Here is a 23,262-nt window from a genome sequence, read left to right as displayed (position 1 = left end):
GGCTGTCATATTTATCCATGGCTCACCTAGAAAAGGAAGCAGAATACTGGAGAATCAGATTGCTGACCATATATTTGCAAGCTATGTTTTAGGACATGACTGTTTCAACCCAGATATTCATATACCTTACCCGAATTAAGGTTTGGGGTGTAAGTCAGCATTTGGTGGATGAAACTGAAAGATCCTTCCCAGAACAGCAACAAGTGAAGGCAAACTTAATAGTCTCCACTATCACAAAATTTCGAACATTCCCCTCAAATTCTGTACCTATCACAAAAATCTCAGTATCACAAAAGATCGGTGGAGGTAACAAGAGTCTCGCCCTGATCTCATTGGGTAGGTACAGAAAGTTACTTTCATCATTTCCGCTTTACTTCAAATGAAAAAGTGGAGTCCCCACTGCATGAAAGTAGTTGCTGGTAGAGGAAAATTTGAGCCGGAGCCCAGTCCGGAGTGAGACTGTTGATTATGGACCATCCGTCTCAGGATTGGCAACCACTCTATCCGAATGTGGGCTTGTTATAATTTTTAAACAAATTGCTTTAATTCGTAGATAGGATTTTTCAGATCGAATCTAAAAGAACTGAGATTCTCCAACTTGAGCACGTATCGGATCACCTAGAATGATGTGGGTGCTTCTCAAAAATTAAGATTGCCCCCAATTTTTGACTCAGAGGGTCTGGGGTGTGGCCAGCGATCTGCGGTTTAATCCGCATTAATTCTGCCGGCAGGAAACGCTCTGCGGCCGACCCGCCCGGGGGGAATAACAGTTTACTGTGGCTACAGCACCGTTTTAATAGCTGTAGCCTCGCACCTGCCACCATGAACCCCTCTGATGGTCCAGCCGCGGCCCGGAACGCGGTGACGCCAACATCATCTTGCTCCCGGGATGGGGCCTGGGAACTGCTTTCAGCCGGTTCCGCTACCCATGTGGTCTCCCAAGGGCGACCACAAGTTCAATGCGAAAGATCAAAGTAAATGTGTAACCAGTGCCTGGGCCGAAGCTGGCAAAGGTCTAATCACCCATCTGCAGGTTTAAATCTAAAAATGATAACTTAAAAGTAACACGCTCCTCCCCGCCTCCAATAGGCAGATTCGCGTCCGGGGGTGAAAGCGCGGGGCGGGACTTCCGGGTCAGGCGAGCCGGCTGCATTGACCTTCCTCGCCGTTCGGCCATTTTGTCCCAGTCAGTCCTGAGGCTGCGGCTGCAGAGGTAGCACCTGCGGAGGACCTGCAAAGATGCTGTCCGTGCGCGTCGCCGCGGCCGTGGCCCGCGCCCTCCCTCGGCGGGCAGGGCTGGTGAGCGCCAGGGGCCGGCGGGAGGGAGGGAGGGGGCCGGCGGTCGCTGCGGGCGGTGGTGCACGGCCTCGGGCGCTCTTTCTGCGCGGAGGGTGAGGGGCTGCGGCGGGCGGCGCCATCTTGCCTTGCTGGGCGCTCGGGCTGGCCTGGGTAGGTAGGGGGCGGCAGGCCCGTTTTGCTTGCTCCGGTGCGGGAGGGTGCAGAGTGGTACAGAGGAGACAGTGACCGCCATGTTGCCCAGAGATGACGCCTCAGGAAGTCTCCCGTCTTCATTCGAGAGCGGCCCAGGAAGGGCCTGGGACGAAGGTCAGGACTGGGGCGCTAGCTCTCCGAGGCCTGCACGGGGAGGGCGAGACTCGGCCCCGCTAATTCCCTAGGACTTACTCGCTGAAGGTCAGAGCCCTGCTGTCAGCCCTGGTCGAAGCGAGCTAGGGGAACCTGACATTGTATGAAGGTCAGCGGGCCCCGGTATTTCACCTCTGCCCCGAGGTCGGTTCAGAAGGCGGCAATAAATAAAGGGGGTTTCTGAATGATAAATGATAAATGAAGGTGGTTTTCCAGTAGGTGATCTTTCAGTGCTGAATACTGAGACGATCGTGAAAACACCGTACAGGTGCAAGTGTGCATTTCATGTGGCCAATACCTTGACAGCTGAAGAGCTAGGTTCTAAGTTGTCTCAGTCTGGCAGAAAGACTTTGCTTTGTGGAGCTTTGACATGTTCTAAGACTTCGTCCTTGAGGAGTCGTTAGTGATTGTGAACTGAAGTAAAATAAAATAGAGCATAGGTTGAAAAATACCCGTGAAGGTCAATGTCCTTCATTACTTACATCCCTTGAAGTTAAGACTATCATAACCCTTAGGTCCTGTGTAGACACTTCACATTTGCTTGTTTTTTCATCTTAAGAGTAGTATCAATTTGGAAGGTGAAATAAACATTGGCCATTTTACTGCCCTAACACAACCACTGGTAGCATCTTGGATTTCTGTTAGCAAAACAGCATTTTTAACGATTTCATCCAACTCCTTTATAAGAAAGGAATTGACATTGACCAACCACAGCATTACAGCTTGAAGGAGAAGTCAGGGTCCAGGTTGCTGCATGCTTTGTTGAAGGCAGTAAACCACAACAAAAAAGTGCATATGCCCTCTTAGTTCCTAGCCAAACTGTAGTAACATTTGCAGTTTTTTTGTTGTTAAAATAGGAAATCTGTTGAGATTTGCCCTGTCTAGGAAGCAGTTTATTGAATTGAGAATTTCTACAACTCAATTGAAATGTATCTAAAATCAAAATAATATTATCTTATGCCTTTGAAAAGAAAGATACTTTGTTGCTTCTTAAAATATGCTTTTTATAGCATACTTACAGTGTACCAGGTACAGCATCAGATAACAGATTTTAACATATAAGGAGAGTACTTTCCTATGTGATTAACTCAGTTTTAAGGAGACTATTTTGAATATAATATTTACACTGATAACTGAAACCAAGCCTGCATTTGTTTAAGCTTGCTAGATTTATAAAGGCTTTTTTAAAAATCAAGTTTTAAAAAATATTCTTGCACTAGGTCTCCAAAAATGCTTTGGGATCATCCTTCATTGCTGCAAGGAACCTCCACGCGTCTAACACTCGTCTTCAGAAGACCGGTAGGTCATTATTTCTGGGTCCGCACCATGCTTACTACCTTGTCACTGAATGAAAAATTAAGTTCTGTAACTGTTGTGAGTGAGTCCTCCCTCCCCTCTAGTTACCATGGAATCTCAGATTCTTAACCTGTGATGTGCCGTTTAGCTCTGACTTGGTAGGGTCTCTTGTTCTGTTGAAAATGAGCTGTAGTTATATATTTCTCTCTTGATGTTAGTACAGCTTCTTTTTTCCTGGTAATGAATGCCCCTTGGGTGGAAATAGAGAGCATCGTATATCAGGCTGTGGACTCCCTTTATGATCTGTGAAAGATTTGTTTTTGCCTCTCTTAAAAAACATTGCAAAAAGCAAGTAATTTTTATCTCTGTTTTTCAAAGACAATAACTGCTAGCCTTTTCCTGGATGTCTCAATTTGCACACGTAAATGTGATAGAGAAGTGGGAAGGTGAGCATAGGAAGACACTGTAGGTTGGGGCTTTTGAAATAAAGAAGTGTTTCCCACATGATGAGATGAAGAATATGGTACCTGCTAAAGGGAAGACACAGGTTTCCCCCTCAAAGTGAAGAAGCAATTACCCTTTTTTGTAAAAGTGAAATGACATAAAGAGAACTTTCGAAAAACAGGGGGCACTTGTACTTATACTTTGTTAACAGTTGGTTTTTTAAATACACTGCATTTTAAAAATACCTTTTTTTTTTTAATAGTTTAGCCAAAAATTCAGGTTTCTACATAAGTAGGTTCCCTAGAGATTATACCAAAGGATTAGAAGATAGAAAATATTATAAGAATATTGCTTAATTTGATTAACTTCTAAATCTGGTTTACATTTGGTGAAGTTCTCTGACACTTGGATTCATTTTCATAGTGGTAGGTATCAAGCTTTTTGAATAGAATTATGTATGTTAGATTTTAGAGCACAAAACTTGATTATTATGATCACAAAACTATAGTTTTTATGTTATTGGGGAAATGTGTTTTGAAAAGATCTTGATAGCAGGTTATTTCTGTAACGGAATTGTCCTCTCCGTAGGCACTGCAGAGATGTCCTCTATTCTTGAAGAGCGTATTCTTGGAGCTGACACCTCTGTTGACCTTGAAGAGACTGGTCGTGTTTTAAGTATTGGTGATGGTATTGCCCGTGTACATGGGCTGAGAAATGTTCAAGCAGAAGAAATGGTAGAGTTTTCTTCAGGTTTAAAGGTAAATTATAAAAGGAGATTTTGATGTTTTAGCATTGGTGTCTTAGTTACAGGTTTAATTTTTTTTAACTTTGAATCTCAGTCTGCTTCAGTGTTTTTTGGTTTTGTTCTTGTCATTGTAGATTATGAAAAGAATAGAGGGTTTGGGTTAAATCAAATTTTTTTACTCAAAGGGACTGATTTACACACATAAATTGTAACCACTAGAACTGAAATATAAAATTGAGCCAGTTTCTAAGAAGTTCGAGCCTGGTCTTTATAGCCATTAAGATCTTACACAAAAGTGTTTGATAACTTCCGATAATTTCATTTCTGGTGGAAAATTGGAAGTCACTGACTTTGTATATCTAGTAAAATTAGACTATTGTTGCTGAGAGGTCAGTTAGTTGTATAGCTCTCAGAAGCTCTCTGATGATACAGATCTACTTTTTTTTCTATTAGATTGAGCCTAGTTGGCCAGTGGGATGAGAAATGAAAGTTGCAGGAATCATGGGTTCTCTGAAGAACGCAGGGCATGATATCCATGCGGACCAGGGCAGTAAATTATCCACTAATCAAACAGACGGGAGAAAAGGTCATCTTGGTCGTCTTGCTAGTATCCAGTATGTAAAAGTGTGGAAGACTACAGAGACAAAAGTTTTATCAATGGCTATAAGGCCTTGGCTAAAAGTTTAACCTCTCATCTTTACTGTGTCTGCCTTTGAAAGGAAAGGCTGAAATAGATCAGCTCTAAGTTTCCTTTTAGCTTTTGAGATCCAAGAGTCTGGACCAGTACTGTCCAATAGAACTTTCTGCAGTGATGGAAATGTTCTATGTCTGTGTTGTTTTAAATACGGTAACTGAGATAGGTATGACGCTATTGAATGTAAAATGTAGAGTTTCTTGCTGAGAAAGTAGGTGATATTTAGAGGCATGTTAATAATTGGAGGAGAAAGTAAGTTTCTCTGGCTGTGGTAATGTGGCATTTATTAATTTAATTTAATAGCCACATGTGGTTAGTGGCAGCTGTTGAACATCAGAGATACAGAGTAAAGATTCTGTACCTGCAGTGATGTTCTGTGATGTTCCTCTGTGTTTACTCGGAGTAGTTCTCCAGGGCTTCCTTACTGACCAGGTTCAGGTTCCTGGACTAGCCTTCTAGCTTCAGTCGTGATTTAGGGATCTTAAGTCTAACCATTGTGAAATATGACTAATGAGGAGAGATGACCCAGGACTATTATATTGTGAAGATTTGTTATTGATTAGGTAGCTTTTAAATTTCACTTTCTACTAACCTGGTGAGTAGAGGTTCTGATAATTTTTTAAAACTGTTTATAGAGCTTCTCACAGATGTAAATCAAGTGTGTCTTAAATTTCCAGTTGATGTTGAGCACTTTATTTCATACTGGACACTCAATTCGGAAACCACCATAGTCAGAGTACATGCAGTGGGAAAAGCTTAAGCTGTCCAATCTCTTTGCTGCTTTTAGTTCTGAGAGGGTGTGATAAGGAACACGTTAGGTTTATAATGTAATGTGTGATACTGTTCAAGGGAACATGTTGCTATTTTAAAAGTCTTAAGATTGTTGGGAAAATACTCAGGTAAGCCAGATCTAAAAGAACAGCACTACTGTTTTCCCCTAGCCGCTTTAATGTGTAGTGTAGGTGTATGGGAAGAAGTACCCCTCAAGCTTCATGAATGTTCAATTGTGTCTTTTATGTAGGGTATGTCTCTGAATTTGGAACCTGACAACGTCGGTGTTGTCGTGTTTGGAAATGATAAACTGATTAAGGAAGGAGATATTGTGAAGAGAACTGGGGCCATCGTGGACGTTCCAGTTGGCGAGGAGCTGTTGGGTCGTGTAGTGGACGCCCTTGGTAATGCCATTGATGGAAAGGTAGGTTAGGTTTAACATTTATTAGCTGTGGTGATAGCTTTTGACAAATGGCCAAACTGATTGTTCTGGAGTTTCTTTTTATTGTTTCACAGGGTCCAATTGGTGCCAAGACCCGAAGGCGAGTTGGCCTGAAAGCCCCTGGGATCATTCCTCGAATCTCTGTGCGGGAACCAATGCAGACTGGCATTAAGGCTGTGGACAGCTTGGTTCCAATTGGTCGCGGTCAGCGTGAGCTGATTATTGGTGACCGACAGACTGGGTAAAGACTCAATAGCTTGTTAAAAGTTCTAACTAAAATTTTATATATAGAAAGACTACTTTTTAGGCCTAGAATGATAAATGCTTTGGATGTACAGGAGAGAGTGGAATGGGATATGAAGATTAGTAGCAGTAAAATTTAAGCTGGGAAATCTTTTGAAGTATTTAGTAAGATTTATGTTTATTTTCTCTTCTTAAAGCAAAACGTCAATTGCTATTGACACAATCATTAACCAGAAACGATTCAATGATGGAACTGATGAAAAGAAGAAGCTGTACTGTATCTATGTTGCTATTGGTCAGAAGAGATCCACTGTTGCCCAGTTGGTGAAGAGACTTACAGATGCAGGTATTAAATGAAGAACTTCAGTCTCACTGCTGTTATCTGGGACTCTTGTTCTTTTTTTCCTTTTTAAGGAATTTTTTTTTATTTTTTAAGATTTTTTAAACATTTTTTAATTGACTGATAGTCATTTTACAATGTTGTGTCAAATTCCAGTGTAGAGCACAATTTTTCAGTTATACATGAACATACATATATTCATTGTCACATTTTTCTTCCGTGAGCTATCACAAGATCTTGTATGGGATGCTTATTCTTAATGAAGGCTGATTTTTAATTATTTCCTAATGAGCTGAAGTTTCTACTAGTGTAAATTGCTATAAAGCAGGAGTGAAACAGCAGCATGAAACAACAGTAAATTGTAAGGTTCTGTTAGTTTCTATATAGTAGAAGCAATTTGACTGTGGTTACTAGTAAATAACTTAGTAGTAAAGCCCTTAGATCATTTTTATTACAGCAGTTTCTAATTTAAAATCATAGTATCGATAACCTTGTAAAACTTAAAATCTCCTGCTTTCACAGATGCCATGAAGTACACCATCGTGGTTTCAGCTACCGCTTCTGACGCCGCCCCACTTCAGTACCTGGCGCCCTACTCCGGGTGCTCTATGGGAGAGTATTTCAGAGATAACGGCAAACATGCTTTGATCATCTATGACGACTTATCCAAACAGGTCAAAGGAAATGTGTTTTTAGAATCTGTCTGTGTGTTTGCATCGCAGCGATGGTTGGTGTGTGTAACTTGTATCTAATTGGGGAACCTCGCAACCCTTTTCTGTACCACAGGCTGTCGCTTATCGTCAGATGTCTCTGCTGCTCCGCCGACCCCCGGGTCGTGAGGCCTACCCTGGGGATGTGTTCTACCTGCACTCCCGTCTGCTAGAGAGAGCCGCCAAGATGAACGATGCTTTTGGTGGAGGCTCCCTGACTGCGTTACCAGTCATAGAAACCCAAGCTGGTGACGTGTCTGCTTACATTCCAACGAATGTCATTTCCATCACCGATGGACAGGTATTATTTTTATGATTAAAATAAGCATTAGAAGCTTTGGGTGATTCTGAGGCATTGCTAGTAGTTACAAACTAATTTGTTAAATGCCTTTTACTTTTTGTTAAGGAAAATTTCAAATGTAAGGAGAATAGTGTAATGAAACCCCATGTGTCTCCCCCGTTTATCCATTCATGGTATGGTGTGCTTCATTCTTGCCTTCTTTTTACTCCCTATTCTCCTCCTTAGATAGTTTTGACGTGAATCCTAGAGAGATCACATCACTTCACGTGTATCTATTTTAGTATAAATATGATACCTGTTTTTCCCCTTATCTCTCGCTTCTCTCCTAATCTCAGCAATAGAATATGCAGCTTGATTTGGGCTGTGAAAGATTTGGGGGCTCTCTTCACCATAAGAAGATGCTTAGTCTTCTTCCTCAGAGTTTTTGGGCTTCAGTTTTTGCTGCAGTGACTTAGTTTTGAAAAAAAAAAATGATTTCTTTAAGCTTGCTAATAAACGTGTATTTTCCTTACATTGTAGATCTTCTTGGAAACAGAATTGTTCTACAAAGGTATCCGTCCTGCCATCAACGTTGGTTTGTCTGTGTCCCGTGTCGGATCTGCTGCCCAAACCAGGGCCATGAAGCAGGTAATTTGCATCACTTTGTCATTAGGTTAAAAATCAAAGTGTATTTATATGGTGACCCATGTCATTGTGGTAGGTTTTCTTGTATTGTGTGGGTTAACCATTTCTGTGTTTCAGGTGGCAGGTACCATGAAGCTGGAGTTGGCTCAGTATCGTGAGGTTGCTGCTTTTGCCCAGTTCGGTTCTGACCTCGACGCTGCCACTCAGCAGCTCCTGAGCCGCGGTGTGCGCCTGACGGAGCTGCTGAAGCAGGGCCAGTATGGTGAGCCGGGCTACTCTTCTGGTCAAGTGAGGGCTTGGGGAGATCATGTAGCTCCTTATAAACCGTAATATGTGCTGTTACCTTTCATCAGAGGCACTGCCTTTTGAGTGTGTTTGATGCCTGTTTTACTTACTTGAAGTACAGTTCTTATAATTTGAGTGTAAACGCTAGGAGCTGAATAACCGGGAAAGAGGTATGCTAATACCTTTTGGGAATTAAAACAGTAGATTCTATGCCTCTCCATCACCGCTGCCTGGGCTGTCTGAGTGTGGATGGTGCCAGATTTAAAAGAATGTTATTCTGTATTATTTTCCTCTAAATTTAAGCAAATTGTCTATACCTAAAACAATACAAATGCTGCCAGATGATACAGAGTTGCCCATGGACTATGCCCAGAGGTTACACTTCAAGGCTTACAGATACGAGGAAAAGCCGTTTCCAGGGGAGGGAGATGGGCAGGAGGACTAATGCAGTTTCTCAGTTGTAAAAGTAGGTGATCTGTAGAGACATGTTAATTGAGGAAAAAGTAAGTTTCTCTGGTTTTGGAAATGTGGCATTTGAGCAGCTCACTTGTTTCTTTTCAGCTCCCATGGCTATTGAAGAGCAGGTGGCCGTGATCTATGCGGGCGTCAGGGGGTACCTGGATAAGCTGGAGCCCAGCAAGATCACAAAGTTTGAGACTGCTTTCTTGTCTCACGTTATCAGCCAGCACCAAGCCCTGCTGGGCAAAATCAGGTATGAGCACAGTCAGTGTCCTCTTTTCTGTAGGTTTTAAGTTAAAAAATCTTACTAAATCCTTTGGAATTCTGTAATTAGGCTAGTCAAATTTTTGTCCAGGTCAGAACTGATTTGCTTTTATTTTCAAATAGGACTGATGGAAAGATCTCAGAAGAGACAGATGCAAAACTGAAAGAGATTGTAACAAACTTCTTGGCTGGATTTGAAGCTTAAACTCCTATGGATTCACATCAAATACCAGTTTGGTTTTGTCATTGTTTCGTCTAGTAATCAGTTCATTTGTAAAAGGATTACTTCCGTACTGCAGATGTATAGTGATAACGTTAAAATAAAGGTTCCGTACTGCCTGGGCAGTTTTCTGTAGTTTGAGTGATTCTTTAAGAAGAACTGAGATTACTTTGAGGAATTGGTAAACATGTTTCCTAACATTTTTTATTTAAATATTAAAGTCAGCAAGCCTGCGTAATATTCAAGACAAGTTCTTTGCAAGATTCTGGAGTGCTTTGTGATTGATTGAAGAGAAATTATGTGGCAAAGTACATATGTGATAATGTTGAAAAGCCTGACTGGCTTCTCTGGGCAGAGGACTAATCTGCATAAAGAGGTAATGGAGGTGAGAAAGGGTGACTAAAATTCTCAAGGAAATGAAAAAAAAAAAAAAGAGCTAAGTGAAGAATAAAAGATCAGGGCAAACACTGAGAAGGAGATACCAGACTGAACAGAATTGTGAATACTTGTTAGTATCATTGTGTAGTTTGTTTAATGTACATTTCATAAGCTGTGGTTCTTAATTATAATGTGATCAAGTTAGTTTTCACGGTTAGCATTTTTTAGTCTTACTTTACAGTCACAAAGACAGCTGACTGTATTTTCTACTAAGAATTTGAAGTTTGCTTTTGTCATAGAAGAGCTTAATCCATGTATTAAAGTTCTCCAGAGAAACAAATGTCGATGTGTAGAGAGCATTATAGGGGTGGGCAAGACTGAAAGGGTAGGTGGGCCGGTTGGAGACCCAGGGAAGAGTTGCACTTGGAGGTGGAATTCCTCCTCCCACGGTGGACCTCAGGTTTTTCTTGTAAGGCCTTCAACTGAGTGAGACCCACCCCTGTGGGGAATAGTCTGCTTTATTCAAAGTCGACTGCATTTTCAGTGTTTTTCACGTCTAAAAAAATCCCTTCACAGCAATATGAAAACTGGTGTTTGACCAAAAACTGGATACCATAGTCTAGCCAAGTTGACACATAAGATTGACCCTCATAATCTGTGTGGAGTTGTATTTTTGTCTAGAGGTCAGAAGTCTTTTTTTTTTTTTCCCCCCACTTATTCCATATGTGTATCCAGTTTTTTCAGCTCCCTTTAGCCCCCACCATACCTGTCATGACAGTCATATTTAAGTTTCACCCACATTGAGGTTTTTCTGGGCTCTATATATTTTTAAATTGTTAACACAGGCTTATGATTTAAAGAAGAAAAAAGTCAAGGCTGTTGATGAGAAATAGTGGTATGCTTGTCCCTCCACAGCTGCTTCCTGCTTTCTAACAGCAGCTAACCTCTGGTCATTTATTTCTTTTGCCAGTTACCTCCATAATGCAGTTTCTTGTTTTTGTTTTTTTTTTCCATGATGCGGTTTTTATTGTGCTACTTCTTGACTTTAACATTATGTGTGATCTATTGATTTCACCTAATAAGAATTTTGGATGCATGTTGTCACACACCTCACCATAGTCAATTCTCTATCATTACAATTTAAACAATTGGGATAAAGAGAGATGTTGCTTAAATACGATTTCTTTGTGAGCTGATGAAAGCTGAAATGCTTATTTTTACCTTCCTTTCTGAGTCCTGGTAGGATGTTTTTATATACAGAATATTTTTAAATTGTTCTACTTTAATTTGTCCAATGAATGTGAGACAATACTGATACTGAAAGAATTTTTGTGAGTCTAGTCATTTGGATTTCAGTTTCTACTGTCCACAAGCTGTATGAGTTTGGTAAGTCGTTTAAGGCTTTGTTCATGTAAATTAAGAGTTGTGCTAGAACACGTCAACAGTTCTAAGCTGTGTGGCCCTTTCCTTGATTTTACTGAGCTAAAGCCCAGCACATTCTGCTGCAGCAGTGAACCAGGAGCAACAAATTCTGAGGTTCAAATGCCATCTCTCGTTAACTGCTTAGACCAATGTGATGAGAGGCTCCCGGGCACCTGGCTGTTCTGAACAGGCAGGCCTGATTACTTTGCCTAATGGCCTTCCTATGTGGTAGCCAAATGGCTGTCATGAAATGTTTCTTGTATGGTTTCTGGGGTTTGAAATTCCAGATTTGTATTTAAAATCTACTTGATTGTAAAGTCTTTCTAGCTCTGCAGAAGGCCTCTGATGTCTCAGGGGTATAGTCTATGATAGTAGGAGTAGTAAGAGAAGCATATTTTAAGTAGTGCTTAGTTCATTTGTTGAGCATCAACTATGAGATGACCACTAGAGAGGGGGCACATTGAGCAAGGCAGAAGGATCCTCAGTGACAACCTAGGGTTAAGGAGGGAGGACGAGACATTTAATGTAGTGAATACTGTGTAGCTACCACATAGAAATACAAATAAGATGCAGTAAGTTGCCAGTACAAAGTGCCATTTGGATTAAAGATAAATATTGGTAGAACTAGAAAAGAGTTCATGGAGGAATTGGCCTTCAGCAAGAGGTAGATTTTTTACTTTTTATTTTTTGATTGAAGTAATTGATTTATAATATTGTGTTCCAGGTATCCAGCAAAGTGATTCAGTTGTATATATTCCTTTTAAAAACCTTTTCCATTATAGATTATTATAAGATATTGGATATAGTTCCCTGTGCTAGACAGTAAATCCTTGTTTATTTTATACACAGTAGTTTCTCCTCCTCCCACCTTCCCCTTTGGTAGCCGTAAATTTATTTTCTGTCTGAGTCTGTTTTGTAATTCATTTATATATTTTTCAGATTCCACGTGTAAGTGATACAATATTTGTCTTTCTCTGACTTCACTAGGTCCATTTGTTGTTGCTGCAGATGGCAGCATACCATTTTTTATGGCTGAGTAGTATTCCAGTGTGTGTATGTGTGCGTGTGTGTGTGTGTATCACATCTTTATTCATTCATCTGTTGATGGACACTTACGTTGCTTCCATATCTTGGCTGTTGTAAACATTGCTGATGTGAACGTTGGGGTGCATGTTTTGAATTAGAGTTTTCATCTTTTCTGGATGTATGCACAGGAATGGGATTGCTGGATCATATGGTAACTTAATTTTTAGTTTTTAAAGGAATCTCCATACTGTTTTCCATAGTGGCTGCACCAATTTATAGTCCCATCAACAGTGTAGGAGGGTTTCCTTTTCTCCACACCCTCTCCAGCCTTTATTATTTGTAGACTTTTTGATGATAGCCATTCTGACTGGTGTGAGGTGATACCTCATTGTACTTTGATATGCATTTATCTAGCAATTAGTGATGTTGAACATCTGTATCTCTTCTTAGACATGCCTGTTGAGGTTTCTGCCCATTTTTTGATTGGGTTGTTTTGGTTTTTTTGACATTGAGTTGTGTATTTTGGAAATTAACTCCTTTACTTTTTTTTGATTATGAAAATACTCAGACCTAAGAAAAGTTGAAAAAATAATGCAATTAACACCCACTTACTCTTCATCAGTATACACCACTTGTTAATATTTTGATGCATTTGCTTTATTCCATCATTACTTCATTTATTTTTCTGGTGAACCGTTTGAAAGTTGCAGGCATCCTGACAGTTTTGATACTTTGGCTAAAAAATTTCAGCATCTGTGTCTTAAGAATAAAGGTATTCATCTTTGTACAAACTACCATGTACAGAATAAATAAACAACAAGGTTCTATGTATAGCGCAGGGAACTGTATTCAATGACATGTAACCTGTAATGAAAAAGAATATGAAAAAGAGTGTATGTATGTATGTATATATATATATATGTATATATATGTAATAACAATCACTATGCTGTACACCAGAAACTAATACAAATTGTAAATCAACTATACTTCAATTAAAAATGGGGTGAAAAAACACTAAACTGGAAGCCAAAAAGATACTCACCTTTATAATCACAATTAACCACTGTTACACCTAAGAAAATGAGTATTAATTCACTAACATGCAGTCCATATTAAAATTTCTCTGATTTTCTCCCCCAGCATGTTTTACTGAGTAGTTTTAGGATCTATTGATTCTTGCCTGAAGGATAGTAATAACATTGGGAGTTGTAAAATGGGGATTTTATAATTCCTTTCTCCATTTACTAGCTGGCATTCTCTCAAGGGAAGTGTTTCTTCTCATATGAGGGTGAACCATATGCAAAGTCAGCAATGGAAAGGTGCTCCTGGTGTAACATCGGGGGAAACCAGGTGTAGGCTTCCGAGCTCTCTGCTAGGGGATTCACACAGGACACTTAAATATTCCAGCAGTGAATTTTAGCAGTCCACCAAGAAAGCTCATTGGAAATTCTGTGCCCAAGGGTTTTATTGGGGCTGGTCACATGGGCACCGTCTGCCTAGCATGTACCAAAATTCCACGCTCCCAGAAGGAAGCAGGTGTTCAGTGTAAGCCACATTGTACAAATAGCTTTAAGCACAACATTTTTATGTCAATGTTGGGAACTGTTTACCAATCAAGTTCCCAGGCGTCAGTCAGGGGCTAACACTGCAAGCGGGCTTTCTCAGGATAGCAGCAGCCCCAGCCCTGCTGTATTAACTCTCCTGCACAGGCATAGTTAGCAGGGCGACACCAACATGCAGTATTGACCTCAGTCGTGCTCCCCCAGGGTCCTGCGTTTAGCCAGTTAAATCCCAAAGATCTATTTTAGAAAGATGGCTTCCACAGTTTCTGTCTGAAGCTATTTTATTTGACCAAGGCATCAACTCAGGCCCGGCATAGCCCTGGCCCGTGAATGGAAGCTGACCTGAAGACCTTCCTGAGCTGAGGCCGCGTGATGGCACAGTCGTGTGGTATACTGTCACAGCTAATGAACCAATATCGATACATCGTTATTGGCTAAGGTCCATACGTCATTGAGATTTCCTTAGCTGTTTTCTTGTTTGTTTTTTACTTTTGTCTCCCCCATTAAGTTTTTTTAGTGTTAATGTCCTTTTTCTGTTCCAAGGTGGCGTCTAGGATACCATGTTAGTCATCACATCTCCTCAGGCTCCTCTGGACTGTGACAGTTTCTTAGACTATCCTTGTTTGTAATGACCTTGTTAGTTTTGAGGGATATCAATTAGGTTATTAAAATTTTTTTTTTATTGAAGAATAGTTGATTTACAATGTGTTATTTTCTGGTATACAGCAAAGTGATTCAATTGTACACAGACACACAGACACACGCACATATACTTTTTCACATTCTTTTCCATTATGGTATATTACAAGATACTGAATATAGTTCCTTGTGTTATATATTAGGACCTTGTTGTTTATCTATTTCATATATAGTAATTTGCATCTGCTAACCCCAAACTCCTAATTTATCACCCCCATCCTTCCTGGTGGTAACCATAAGATATTTTCTATGTCTGAGAGTCTGTTTCTGTTTTATAATTTCATTTGTATCATATTTTAGATTCCACATGTAAGTGGTATATGGTATTTGTCTTTCTCTATCTACTTAGTATAATAGTTTCTAGATCCATTCATGTTGCTGCAGATAGCATTTCTTTTTAATGGCTGAGTAGTATTTCATTGTATATGTCTACCACATTTTCTTTATCCATTCATCTGTTAGTGGACCTTTGGTTGTTTCCATGTCTTGGCTATTGTAAATAGTGCTGCTATGAACACTGGGGTGCATGTATCTTTTCCAATTAGGGAAGACTACAGAGGTAAAGTACCATTCTTGTCACATGATATCAGGAGTACATACTCTCAACATGAATTATCCCTGTTGACATTCATCTTGATCACTGACCTGAGGTAGCGTTTGTCAGGCTTCTCTGCTGTAAGGTTACTCTCCCCTCCATCTCCTTCCACACTATTCTTTGGAAGGAAATCACTATTCATACCTCCCACTAAAGGGGTGGGACATTATGCTCACCTGCTTGAAGGTAGAGTATCTACATAAATTATTTGGAATTCTTCTGCACAGAAGATTTGTATATTCTTCATTCAGTTATGTATTCAGGTACCTATTTAGATCCGTATGGACTCATGGTTAATCGTTTTATACTTGGGGTTATAATCCAGTATATGTCTTATTTCAGATTGTTTCAGCTTTGGCCACTGGGGGCCCTTTCACTTGGCTCATGTGTTCCTTTGCTGTGCCCCCAGTTGAGCAGGTGTTTGTGTACATGTGTGTTTCTTGGCACTACAAGATGCTCTGGGCTTACCTTACCTTGTGTATTTCCTGCCCCAGCCCTAGAAATAGTCCTGGTTTTTTGTTTTTAGTTTTACAAGTTATATATATATATACATACACACACATATATATATATATATACACACACACACACACATAGATACGTATATACATACTGGATATGAGTCCTTTGTAGGACAGATGCATCGTAAATTTCCTCTTCTATTCTTTAGCCTTTCACTTTCTTAAATGATGGCTTTTGATGGAAAAAAAAAAAAAGCCCCACATGCACTAGGTTGTCTTCTGTGACAGTGGCTGTCAAAGTTTTTCCATGTTTCAACTACTTCGACCAGGAACATACCCTCTTGAGTTTCTTACCTCACTCCCTTTCACTTATGAAAATTCCAATCCTAAAAGGTTGTCAAGGAGAGAGAATTTTCCCCTTCCCCCACTTTTGACTGGACTACTGATAAAATTGACACATGACAGATTAATGAGAAAAACTAACAGATTTTAATTTGTGCACACAGAGGTCTCAGACTGGGACATAAGTAGCCAAAGCAGTCAGGTTTTATACTTTTTTGACAAACTTGAGGAATTGACAGGACAAAAACTTAGGCTTTGAGTGCTTAATAAGTGAATCTAAACAGAATTTGGTCTTGGGGTAGTAAATTAAAGACAGAAGTTTTGTTTCTACAGGCTTCTTGGTTCTGAATTCCCTGTCGCTGGTGATAAGGATGTTTTTCAACCTCTTGGTACAGGAGGGCACCTTTCAAATGGAAGATTTATTTCCTGCTTTCAGGGAGGTTGAGAGGATGGTCAAAGTGTCCTTGCATTTTCAATTTCTTAGGTAACTTTAATTCAAAATAATGAACTCCACTGAGGCACGGTTTTGGGGTGGGTGACCACTCTGGGCCCCAGCAGTGGTACCACTCTAACCCTTGCTTTGGTCCAGGGCGGACTTCACCTACCACACAGCTTGCCCTTGTGCATTGAAGCCTCCTGGAAGCTTTCCCTTTGTGTTCTATTCCTGTCCTGTTCTGACCCTCTGCTCCACTGCTCAGCGTACTCAGCTTCTAATCTTAGTGACAAAATCCAGCCTCTCTGCTTTTGCCACTGACTTGGCAGTTCTAATCACACAACGCGCTCCTGCCCTCTGGTGCTTTTGTGCCGTGGCCTCTGCTTGGCCAGGTCCTGGTCCTGGGATCCTTGCTTTCGCTACGTGGCCAGCTTTGCCCCTGCCTCCTGGAAGGGAGGGATCAGACTATGGGAGCTGAAGTAAAAATTAGTACTACTGTTGATACTCAGAGAGAACATACTGAATTCCCTGGCTGGCTCAGCATTGTTTGATCCATGTGAGGACATGAGAAAGTACCATCCTTACCTTGAGGTGCTTTGCAGTCTTCTTGGGAAGGTAAACCATCCAAGAGAAACAAATTAGAAAAGAACATCAGGATATAAATCATATTTTATTAAGGGCTAGTTTGTGTGATAAGGATGACAAGTTCTAGAAATTCAAGAAGTGATAAGACCTGAGGGCTGGAGAAGCGGTGATGAGCTGGAACTTGAGCAGAAGGACGAGCACCCAGGCAGCCTGCGGAGCAGGAGCAGAGATGGGATGGCAGGACAGAAAGCCTGACTGCCCTGGGCTGAGGGGATGGTAGAAAGCCAGTGAATGAAGTGGGAAAGGTCAGGGTTGGAAAGATCTTGAGACACACTCTGGGGAATTTGGGACTTAATTCTGATGGGCAATAGGGAAACGTGGCTTTGTGAGGAGAGGAGAGACAAGAAGAAAGAATGACAAACTAAGAATTGGTGAAGGTGAGGAAGAGGGATGTAGAGATCAGAGTTTAAAACATGTGAAAGGAAAATTGGTGATTTTAGTGGGCATTTGTTCTTTTTGCCACCCACCATCCATTTATTCTATTTCAGTGACAAGATCCCTAATTCCCTCTGCGGAAGCCTCCCTTTCTTCCACAACTTTCCTGGAAAACAATTTGACAGTTTTATTTCAAAAACCTAGAAAAAAGGTTATATTATTTGACCTGTAATTCCACATGAGGAATTTTAACAAAGATTTATATACAAGATCTTTATCACAGTAATATTTCTAAAAGCATTAGGGAAGTGCTAAGGAAGTATTGGCATATCCTCTTGATGGGAAATTATGCAGAAGTTAAAAAATGATAATGAAGAGTTTACTTTTTAATTTTGGGGAGGTTGAAATAAACTCATAATGTACAAAGTCAGAAGTTCAGAAAGGCATGAAGTGAAAAGTAGGCCACCCTCCCTGCTATGTCCCTCTGCCCCTGCCCCTCCCCACAAGGGATTATTTAAAACGTGTGTGTGTGTCTATTCCTTTTCCTCCTCTCCCAAACAGCAGTTTGTTTTCCATCTTGTTCGGTTTTTTTTTCCCACTTAATTATCTGGGTGATTGTTCCATATCAAAACGCACAGCCTCCTCACTTTTTTAATGCTTGAATATGATTTCATGGTATAGATATATCATGATTTATTAAGCTATTTCTCCACTGATGACATTGAGTTCAAATCTTTTGCTAGAATAACCACGCTGCTATAAATAACTACACATATTTCATTTTGCACATGTGAGGACATATTTGAAGGGTAAATTCTTCAGCATGGAATTGTTGCGTCAAAATATAGGAACATTTTAAATTTTGATGAAATGGCCAAATTTCTCTTCACAGAGATTTTCAATTTTTACATGTGCCATCAAACTTTTTGTGGGAAAAACTGTATTTGAGACTTTAGAAAATACTAGTGAAATGTTGTTAAGTTACAAAAGCAAGGCTCAAAATTTTAGGTACAGTAAGAGCTTAATAATGGGAATGTATATTATTGAAAGAGGTAATGCCAAAGTATTAACAGTAGTTAAATGTATTGATCATTAAATTTCATTATTCTATAATTGTTGTGGTAGTCTTATTTAACTTTGTTAGTAAAATATACCAAACTTGTTATAGGCCCTTGGATATAGTACACATATTACTTGTCTTTTTACTAACAACACCCGTCCAGGTGATGAGTTTAATACATGAGGAACGAATGAGGAGTCATTTCTGGCAGTGTGGACAACGATTTGCAATTTGCAATCTTACCACCAGGTGGTGGAAGAGAGTTAAAATTCAGGGGTCTTTGGGGTCTGAGCTTCGAAAACCAAGCACAATGAAATGTGAGAAGTTACAAAGCAAATGTTAAAACTTACAGTTAGAGTTGTATCTAAAATATTTGTTCCAAATATCCAAAACTTCCAGGAAAAACTTTGATGCTGTCTGTGGCACTTCAGCGTCTTTCATTTCCCTAGTTGGCGCTGTTTCTTACCCCTCCTGCTGTTTAGCCGGTCCTGATGCCCACCGTGGCCTCTGCTGCCCCTAATGGTGCTTCCCTTCCTTCCTTCTAACCTCACTGCTTTCCAAAGAGATGCACAACCAGGGCTGGAGGCCACCTCTCCATCTTTGTTGTTGCGGGTGACTATACAGGTGGGATTTAATCACAGTGGGAGGGGTGGTGGGCTGGTATTACTAGGCAGAACTTTCCAGCTGTCCTTTACTGCACCTCAGCAAGTATCCTTTTACTGTGTCTGGACCAAGCTAAAACCGGCTCAGAGACAAAGCTTGCCTCTCCAGGCCTGGGGTTGTGGGCTGGGCTTGAGCACTCTGTCTTGGTGCTCTTGACCTTCATCCCCCTTTCCTTAAATGGACCTATCCCTGGAGTGAGGGCATGTATTTTGTACCAGAGCGCCATATTACTACAAAGCAGGAATGGGTCTGACTTTTGCCCTGTTTTATGTTTATGAAGGTGTTATATTACAAGAGTGGAGGAAGAGGAAGGAAGCTTGGGGCTCCTACTGCTGGAGTGGGATTGTTGGAAAAGGGTCTCGGGTCTGGATCCTGAGAATGGGCAAGGGTTGGGGAGGAGCTAAGCTCCCAGACACCCCACTGATGAACGTGGTGTAAAGGGAAAATAGTATTAATGACTTTTCCATGACTTTTTAAAAAAATTGAAGTACAGCTGATTTACAATGCTGTATTAGTTTCTGGTGTGCAGCATAGTGATTCAGTTTTTTATTTATGTATTCTTTTTCATTACAGGTTATTACAAGATACTGAATGTAGTTCCTTGTGCTATGCAGGAGGACCTTGTTGTTTATTTTATATATAGTAGTTTGTATCTGCTAATCCCAAACTCCTAATTCCTCCTCCCTCTTTTCCCTTTGGTAACCATAAGTTTGTTTTCTATTTGAGTCTGTTTCTGTTTTTATAACTTCATTTGTATCACATTTTAGATACCACATATAAATGATACCATAGGATATTTGTTCTTTTCTATCTGACTTATTTCTCTTAAGTATGATAATCCCTAGGTCCATACATGTTGCTGCAAATGGTATTATTTCATTCTTTTTATGGCTGAGTAGTATTCCACTGTACATATATACCACAACTTCCTTTTCCATTCATCTGTCAATGGACATTTAGGTTGCTTCCACGTCTTGACTATTGTAAATAGTGCTGCTATGAACATTGAGGTGCAGGTAACTTTCCCAATTAAGGTTTTCCACAGATATATGCCCAGGAGCTGGATCATATGGTAACTCCATTTTCAGTTTTTAAAGGAATCTTTATACTGTTTTCCAAAGTGGCTGCACCGACTTTTATACAAAAATATGCCCAGGAGCTTATCTGTGGCGGTGCCTCTGGGGTCCTGCGCTTGACTCGACGAAGCGCAGACACCCATGGCGGCCGCTGAGCGTTGACAATGCTTGGGCTTCACCGAGCCCACGCCAGGTTCCCGCGACCACCTCCAATTAAGCGGGGGGTCCTTCCACCACCGCGCTGAGCCTGGATTTCAACTCGAGGAATTGGGAGGAGGGGGCTTTGGGCAGGAACCGAGCCGAGTTCGGGGAGGCGACAGGACCGGTTTCCAATCCTTAAAGGCCTCCCAAAGGACCGGGGGATGTAGGGCTCGCTGAGTGGGGTAGCTTGACACCCCTCCGTTCAGCTCGTGGCGGTGCGCGTGGTGTGGGCATCGCGGGGCGGGCGCGGGGCGGGGCGCGGGGCGGGGCTTATCCCGGGGCTGACGGCAGAGCTCCCCGGGCTGCTACTGTCGTTGTCCCGGCGCGCCTGCCCTGGCTCTCCCCGCTCCTGGCGCGCCGACCATGACGGGCTCACTGTTGAAGGCGAACTTTTGGGTGAGTTGGCAGTGCGGGCGGCCCACCGCCGGGCTCGGGAGCTGGGGCCCCGAGGGGAGCCGTGGGCCCCTGTCCCGTGCTCGGGGACAGAACCCGGGCAGTTCTGTCTGCGCCGCGCTCAGTCCCCTGTGCGCCCGCGGGTCCTCGGGGTCCGGACCCCGGGCTCCTCTCCAGCGGCCCCGGACACCGCGGACGGGTGTAGCCGAAGCCACCTTAGAGTCGGGACATTTCCCCCTCTCCTCACACTTGGGGAAACCGAGACCCAAAGGGAGGAGCCACCCGTCCGGGGAGAGTCGCCAGTGGCCCCGGAGGCTGCGCCCTGTGCGGATTTGTGGGGACGTGTGGAGAACCTGGGGCGAACGTCATCGGGCTGATGGGCTTTCCAGGTCCGCAGAAACGTGCCGCCTGTCTGAGCCCGGTTAGCGCCCGATTTCCTCCCGCAGACCCTGGAGGGATTCTCTAGCAGGAGCTCTGCCCTGTCCCGGAGCCCCGTCTCCTGAGCCCCTCCCAGCCTTTGCCCCCGCCCAGAAGGCCAGTGCGTGTGTGAGACCCTGCGAGCTGGTGGGGGCATCCGAGCCCGAGAACCGGCCCAGCCCGGAGGCAGCAGGTCTGCCTGCCCCTCTCTATCCAGCCCTCTCCCCGCCACCCGCATCCTCTTACTCCTCAGGTTCTCAACGATCTGTACTTTGTCATTCCGGGGAACCGCCCTCATCCCTTTAGGGCAGGAGCAGGAAGTCAGCAACGCCTCCAGGCTGACCTCTCACTGCCAAGCGGCTCCAGCTCCTTACTTGGAATCCTGCTTGCACCTCACTTAGCTTCATAGCTGCCCAGCAAGTTCCTATCCCCCACTGAGGGCTGCTGGGTGGAGAAAGCTGGCCATGTGGCTTCGGGGACCCAATTTAGACTCTGCCGTGTGAGGCCCCCTTTCCTGGAGTTTTCCTGCGCACCTGCAGGGTGCAGGGCTATGGCAGCTCCGGAGAGAAGGTGAGCATCCTTACAGCCGGGCCCTCACGGAGGCCTGGGCTTTCTTCAGGTGGAATATAAGACTTTTGGGTCCCATGACAGGCATTGTGGGAAAAAGCAGCGCAGAGATGCCTTTCTTCCCCTCAAAGTGTGACTCTCAGTTTTCAGATCTCTGCCCAGTGTTTTCTGTTCAGGGAACCCTTTCCTGATTGTGTCCAATAGCACATGCTCTGTTTCTTCATAGCATTTGTCGGTTTTTGGTTTTGAGTTTGAGGGCCTCCAAGCATGTGAGCACCTTGTGGACAGGTCCTGTACTGGCTTTCAATGCCACTGCCCCTCGCACAGGCTGAAAGCACAGTGGGTTCTCAGCAAATAGTTGTTGAATAAGTTTACTAGATCTGTAAGGCCAACAAGGCGTGAGATGGGGTGAGAGCTGTAGCCTTCATCCTTAGAGGCTCCCAGGCCACACTAAAGCAGCCCCCCAGCTGTCCCCAACGCAGACTCACAGATGTGGCTAGGGGAGGGGGCAGACAGGAGGTCTGGGTTGGGAGTTAGAGGTTGGGTGAAGGTCCAAGGGAGAGAACTTTCTGGATTTATACTTTATTTTCCTCTGAGCTTATACTTTCAGAAGATATGAAATCCTGAGAGATAGTTTGCAGAGGTATCTTTCATCTCTAATTTCCTGTAATACTTTGTCAAATAATATAAAGCTAACAATAATAGCTAAGTTTCCTGTGTATAGAATCTGTGGCAAGCACGGTTCTAAACACATACCATTTAAGTCTCACAACTGCCCTATGGAGTATCTTACTGACTATCCCATTTTACAGATGAGGAAACTGAGTGGCAGAGAGGTTAAGCAATATTCCCAAGGTGGTAGAGCTATCAGATGTGGAGCAGGACTCTGCATGGACCAAACGCTCAGTGAGTGCTTTCGCCAAGGCTGGGGCTCAGCAAGAGCATCCCTTTGGCGCTGTGGGAGGTAGATGGTGGACCACCATTTGCCTCTTCATGTGAATATCTTTCTCCTTCAGCTCTAACCATGAGCTATTGTGGGGGGAGGAGGGGTTGCACTGCGTACCACATCCACTGAGCCCCCAGCACTGAGACGGTACTTGGCATATGGATGCTCAGAAATTGGGCAGATGGGACAGTCAGCTTAGATTTGGGAGAAAAGGGGTAGAAGGGAAACCACTGGAGACTTCAGGGCTGCCTGCAAGGCTCTCCCGCTCTCAGAGGTAGGGGTGGGGCAAGGCTGTTGTTAGCACCGAGGGGATGGCAATAACTTTCCTGCTTCAAGGACAAGAAGGTTGTGATTAAGGTAGAAAACTTTGGAAACACAAGTGGGCATCAGCTAATAGAATTAAATAAATATTTTAAATACCTTCTCTGTATAAGGAGCTCTAATGAAGGTGGCATTTGCAAGGGTAGGATCACCCCCTGGGTTTGAAGGTGGCTTCCTCAGGAGGGAGCCGGCAGG

At 42.5% G+C, this 23,262-nt stretch overlaps 2 protein-coding genes across 2 annotated transcripts in view; both read left to right on the top strand.

Annotated features, from left to right (window-relative positions):
* The first annotated feature begins 1,144 nt into the window (after window positions 1-1,144).
* ATP5F1A (ATP synthase F1 subunit alpha) lies at window positions 1,145-9,607 on the top strand. The gene is made up of 12 exons (XM_010961411.3): window positions 1,145-1,299; window positions 2,865-2,943; window positions 3,973-4,142; window positions 5,845-6,018; window positions 6,111-6,277; window positions 6,477-6,625; window positions 7,142-7,293; window positions 7,406-7,630; window positions 8,150-8,257; window positions 8,372-8,516; window positions 9,101-9,251; window positions 9,386-9,607. Exons 1-12 carry the CDS (start codon window positions 1,240-1,242, stop codon window positions 9,465-9,467), a joined length of 1,662 nt encoding a protein of 553 aa, XP_010959713.1. The 5' UTR covers window positions 1,145-1,239; the 3' UTR covers window positions 9,468-9,607.
* An 11,083-nt stretch (window positions 9,608-20,690) lies between these two features.
* PSTPIP2 (proline-serine-threonine phosphatase interacting protein 2) overlaps window positions 20,691-23,262 on the top strand; it is a 74,608-nt gene continuing 72,036 nt past the window's right edge. Inside the window, exon 1 of the mRNA XM_074355154.1 lies at window positions 20,691-20,819. Within this exon, the coding sequence (XP_074211255.1) occupies window positions 20,787-20,819 (33 nt within the window). The 5' untranslated portion in view covers window positions 20,691-20,786. The remainder of the gene's footprint in view (window positions 20,820-23,262) is intronic.

Source organism: Camelus bactrianus, chromosome 30 (genome assembly GCF_048773025.1).
Source record: "Camelus bactrianus isolate YW-2024 breed Bactrian camel chromosome 30, ASM4877302v1, whole genome shotgun sequence".
Lineage (NCBI taxonomy): Eukaryota > Metazoa > Chordata > Mammalia > Artiodactyla > Camelidae > Camelus > Camelus bactrianus.
This window is presented reverse-complemented; position numbering and strand designations above follow the sequence as displayed.

What these genes read in the sequence shown, in the direction of transcription:
- ATP5F1A (XM_010961411.3), top strand. Translation starts at nt 1,240, where the DNA reads ATGCTGTCCGTGCGCGTCGCCGCGGCCGTGGCCCGCGCCCTCCCTCGG. An exon ending in ATTGGTGACCGACAGACTGG is followed by an intron (nt 6,278 to 6,476) that starts GTAAAGACTCAA and finishes CTCTTCTTAAAG; the next exon opens with CAAAACGTCAATTGCTATTG. An exon ending in ATGACGACTTATCCAAACAG is followed by an intron (nt 7,294 to 7,405) that starts GTCAAAGGAAAT and finishes TCTGTACCACAG; the next exon opens with GCTGTCGCTTATCGTCAGAT.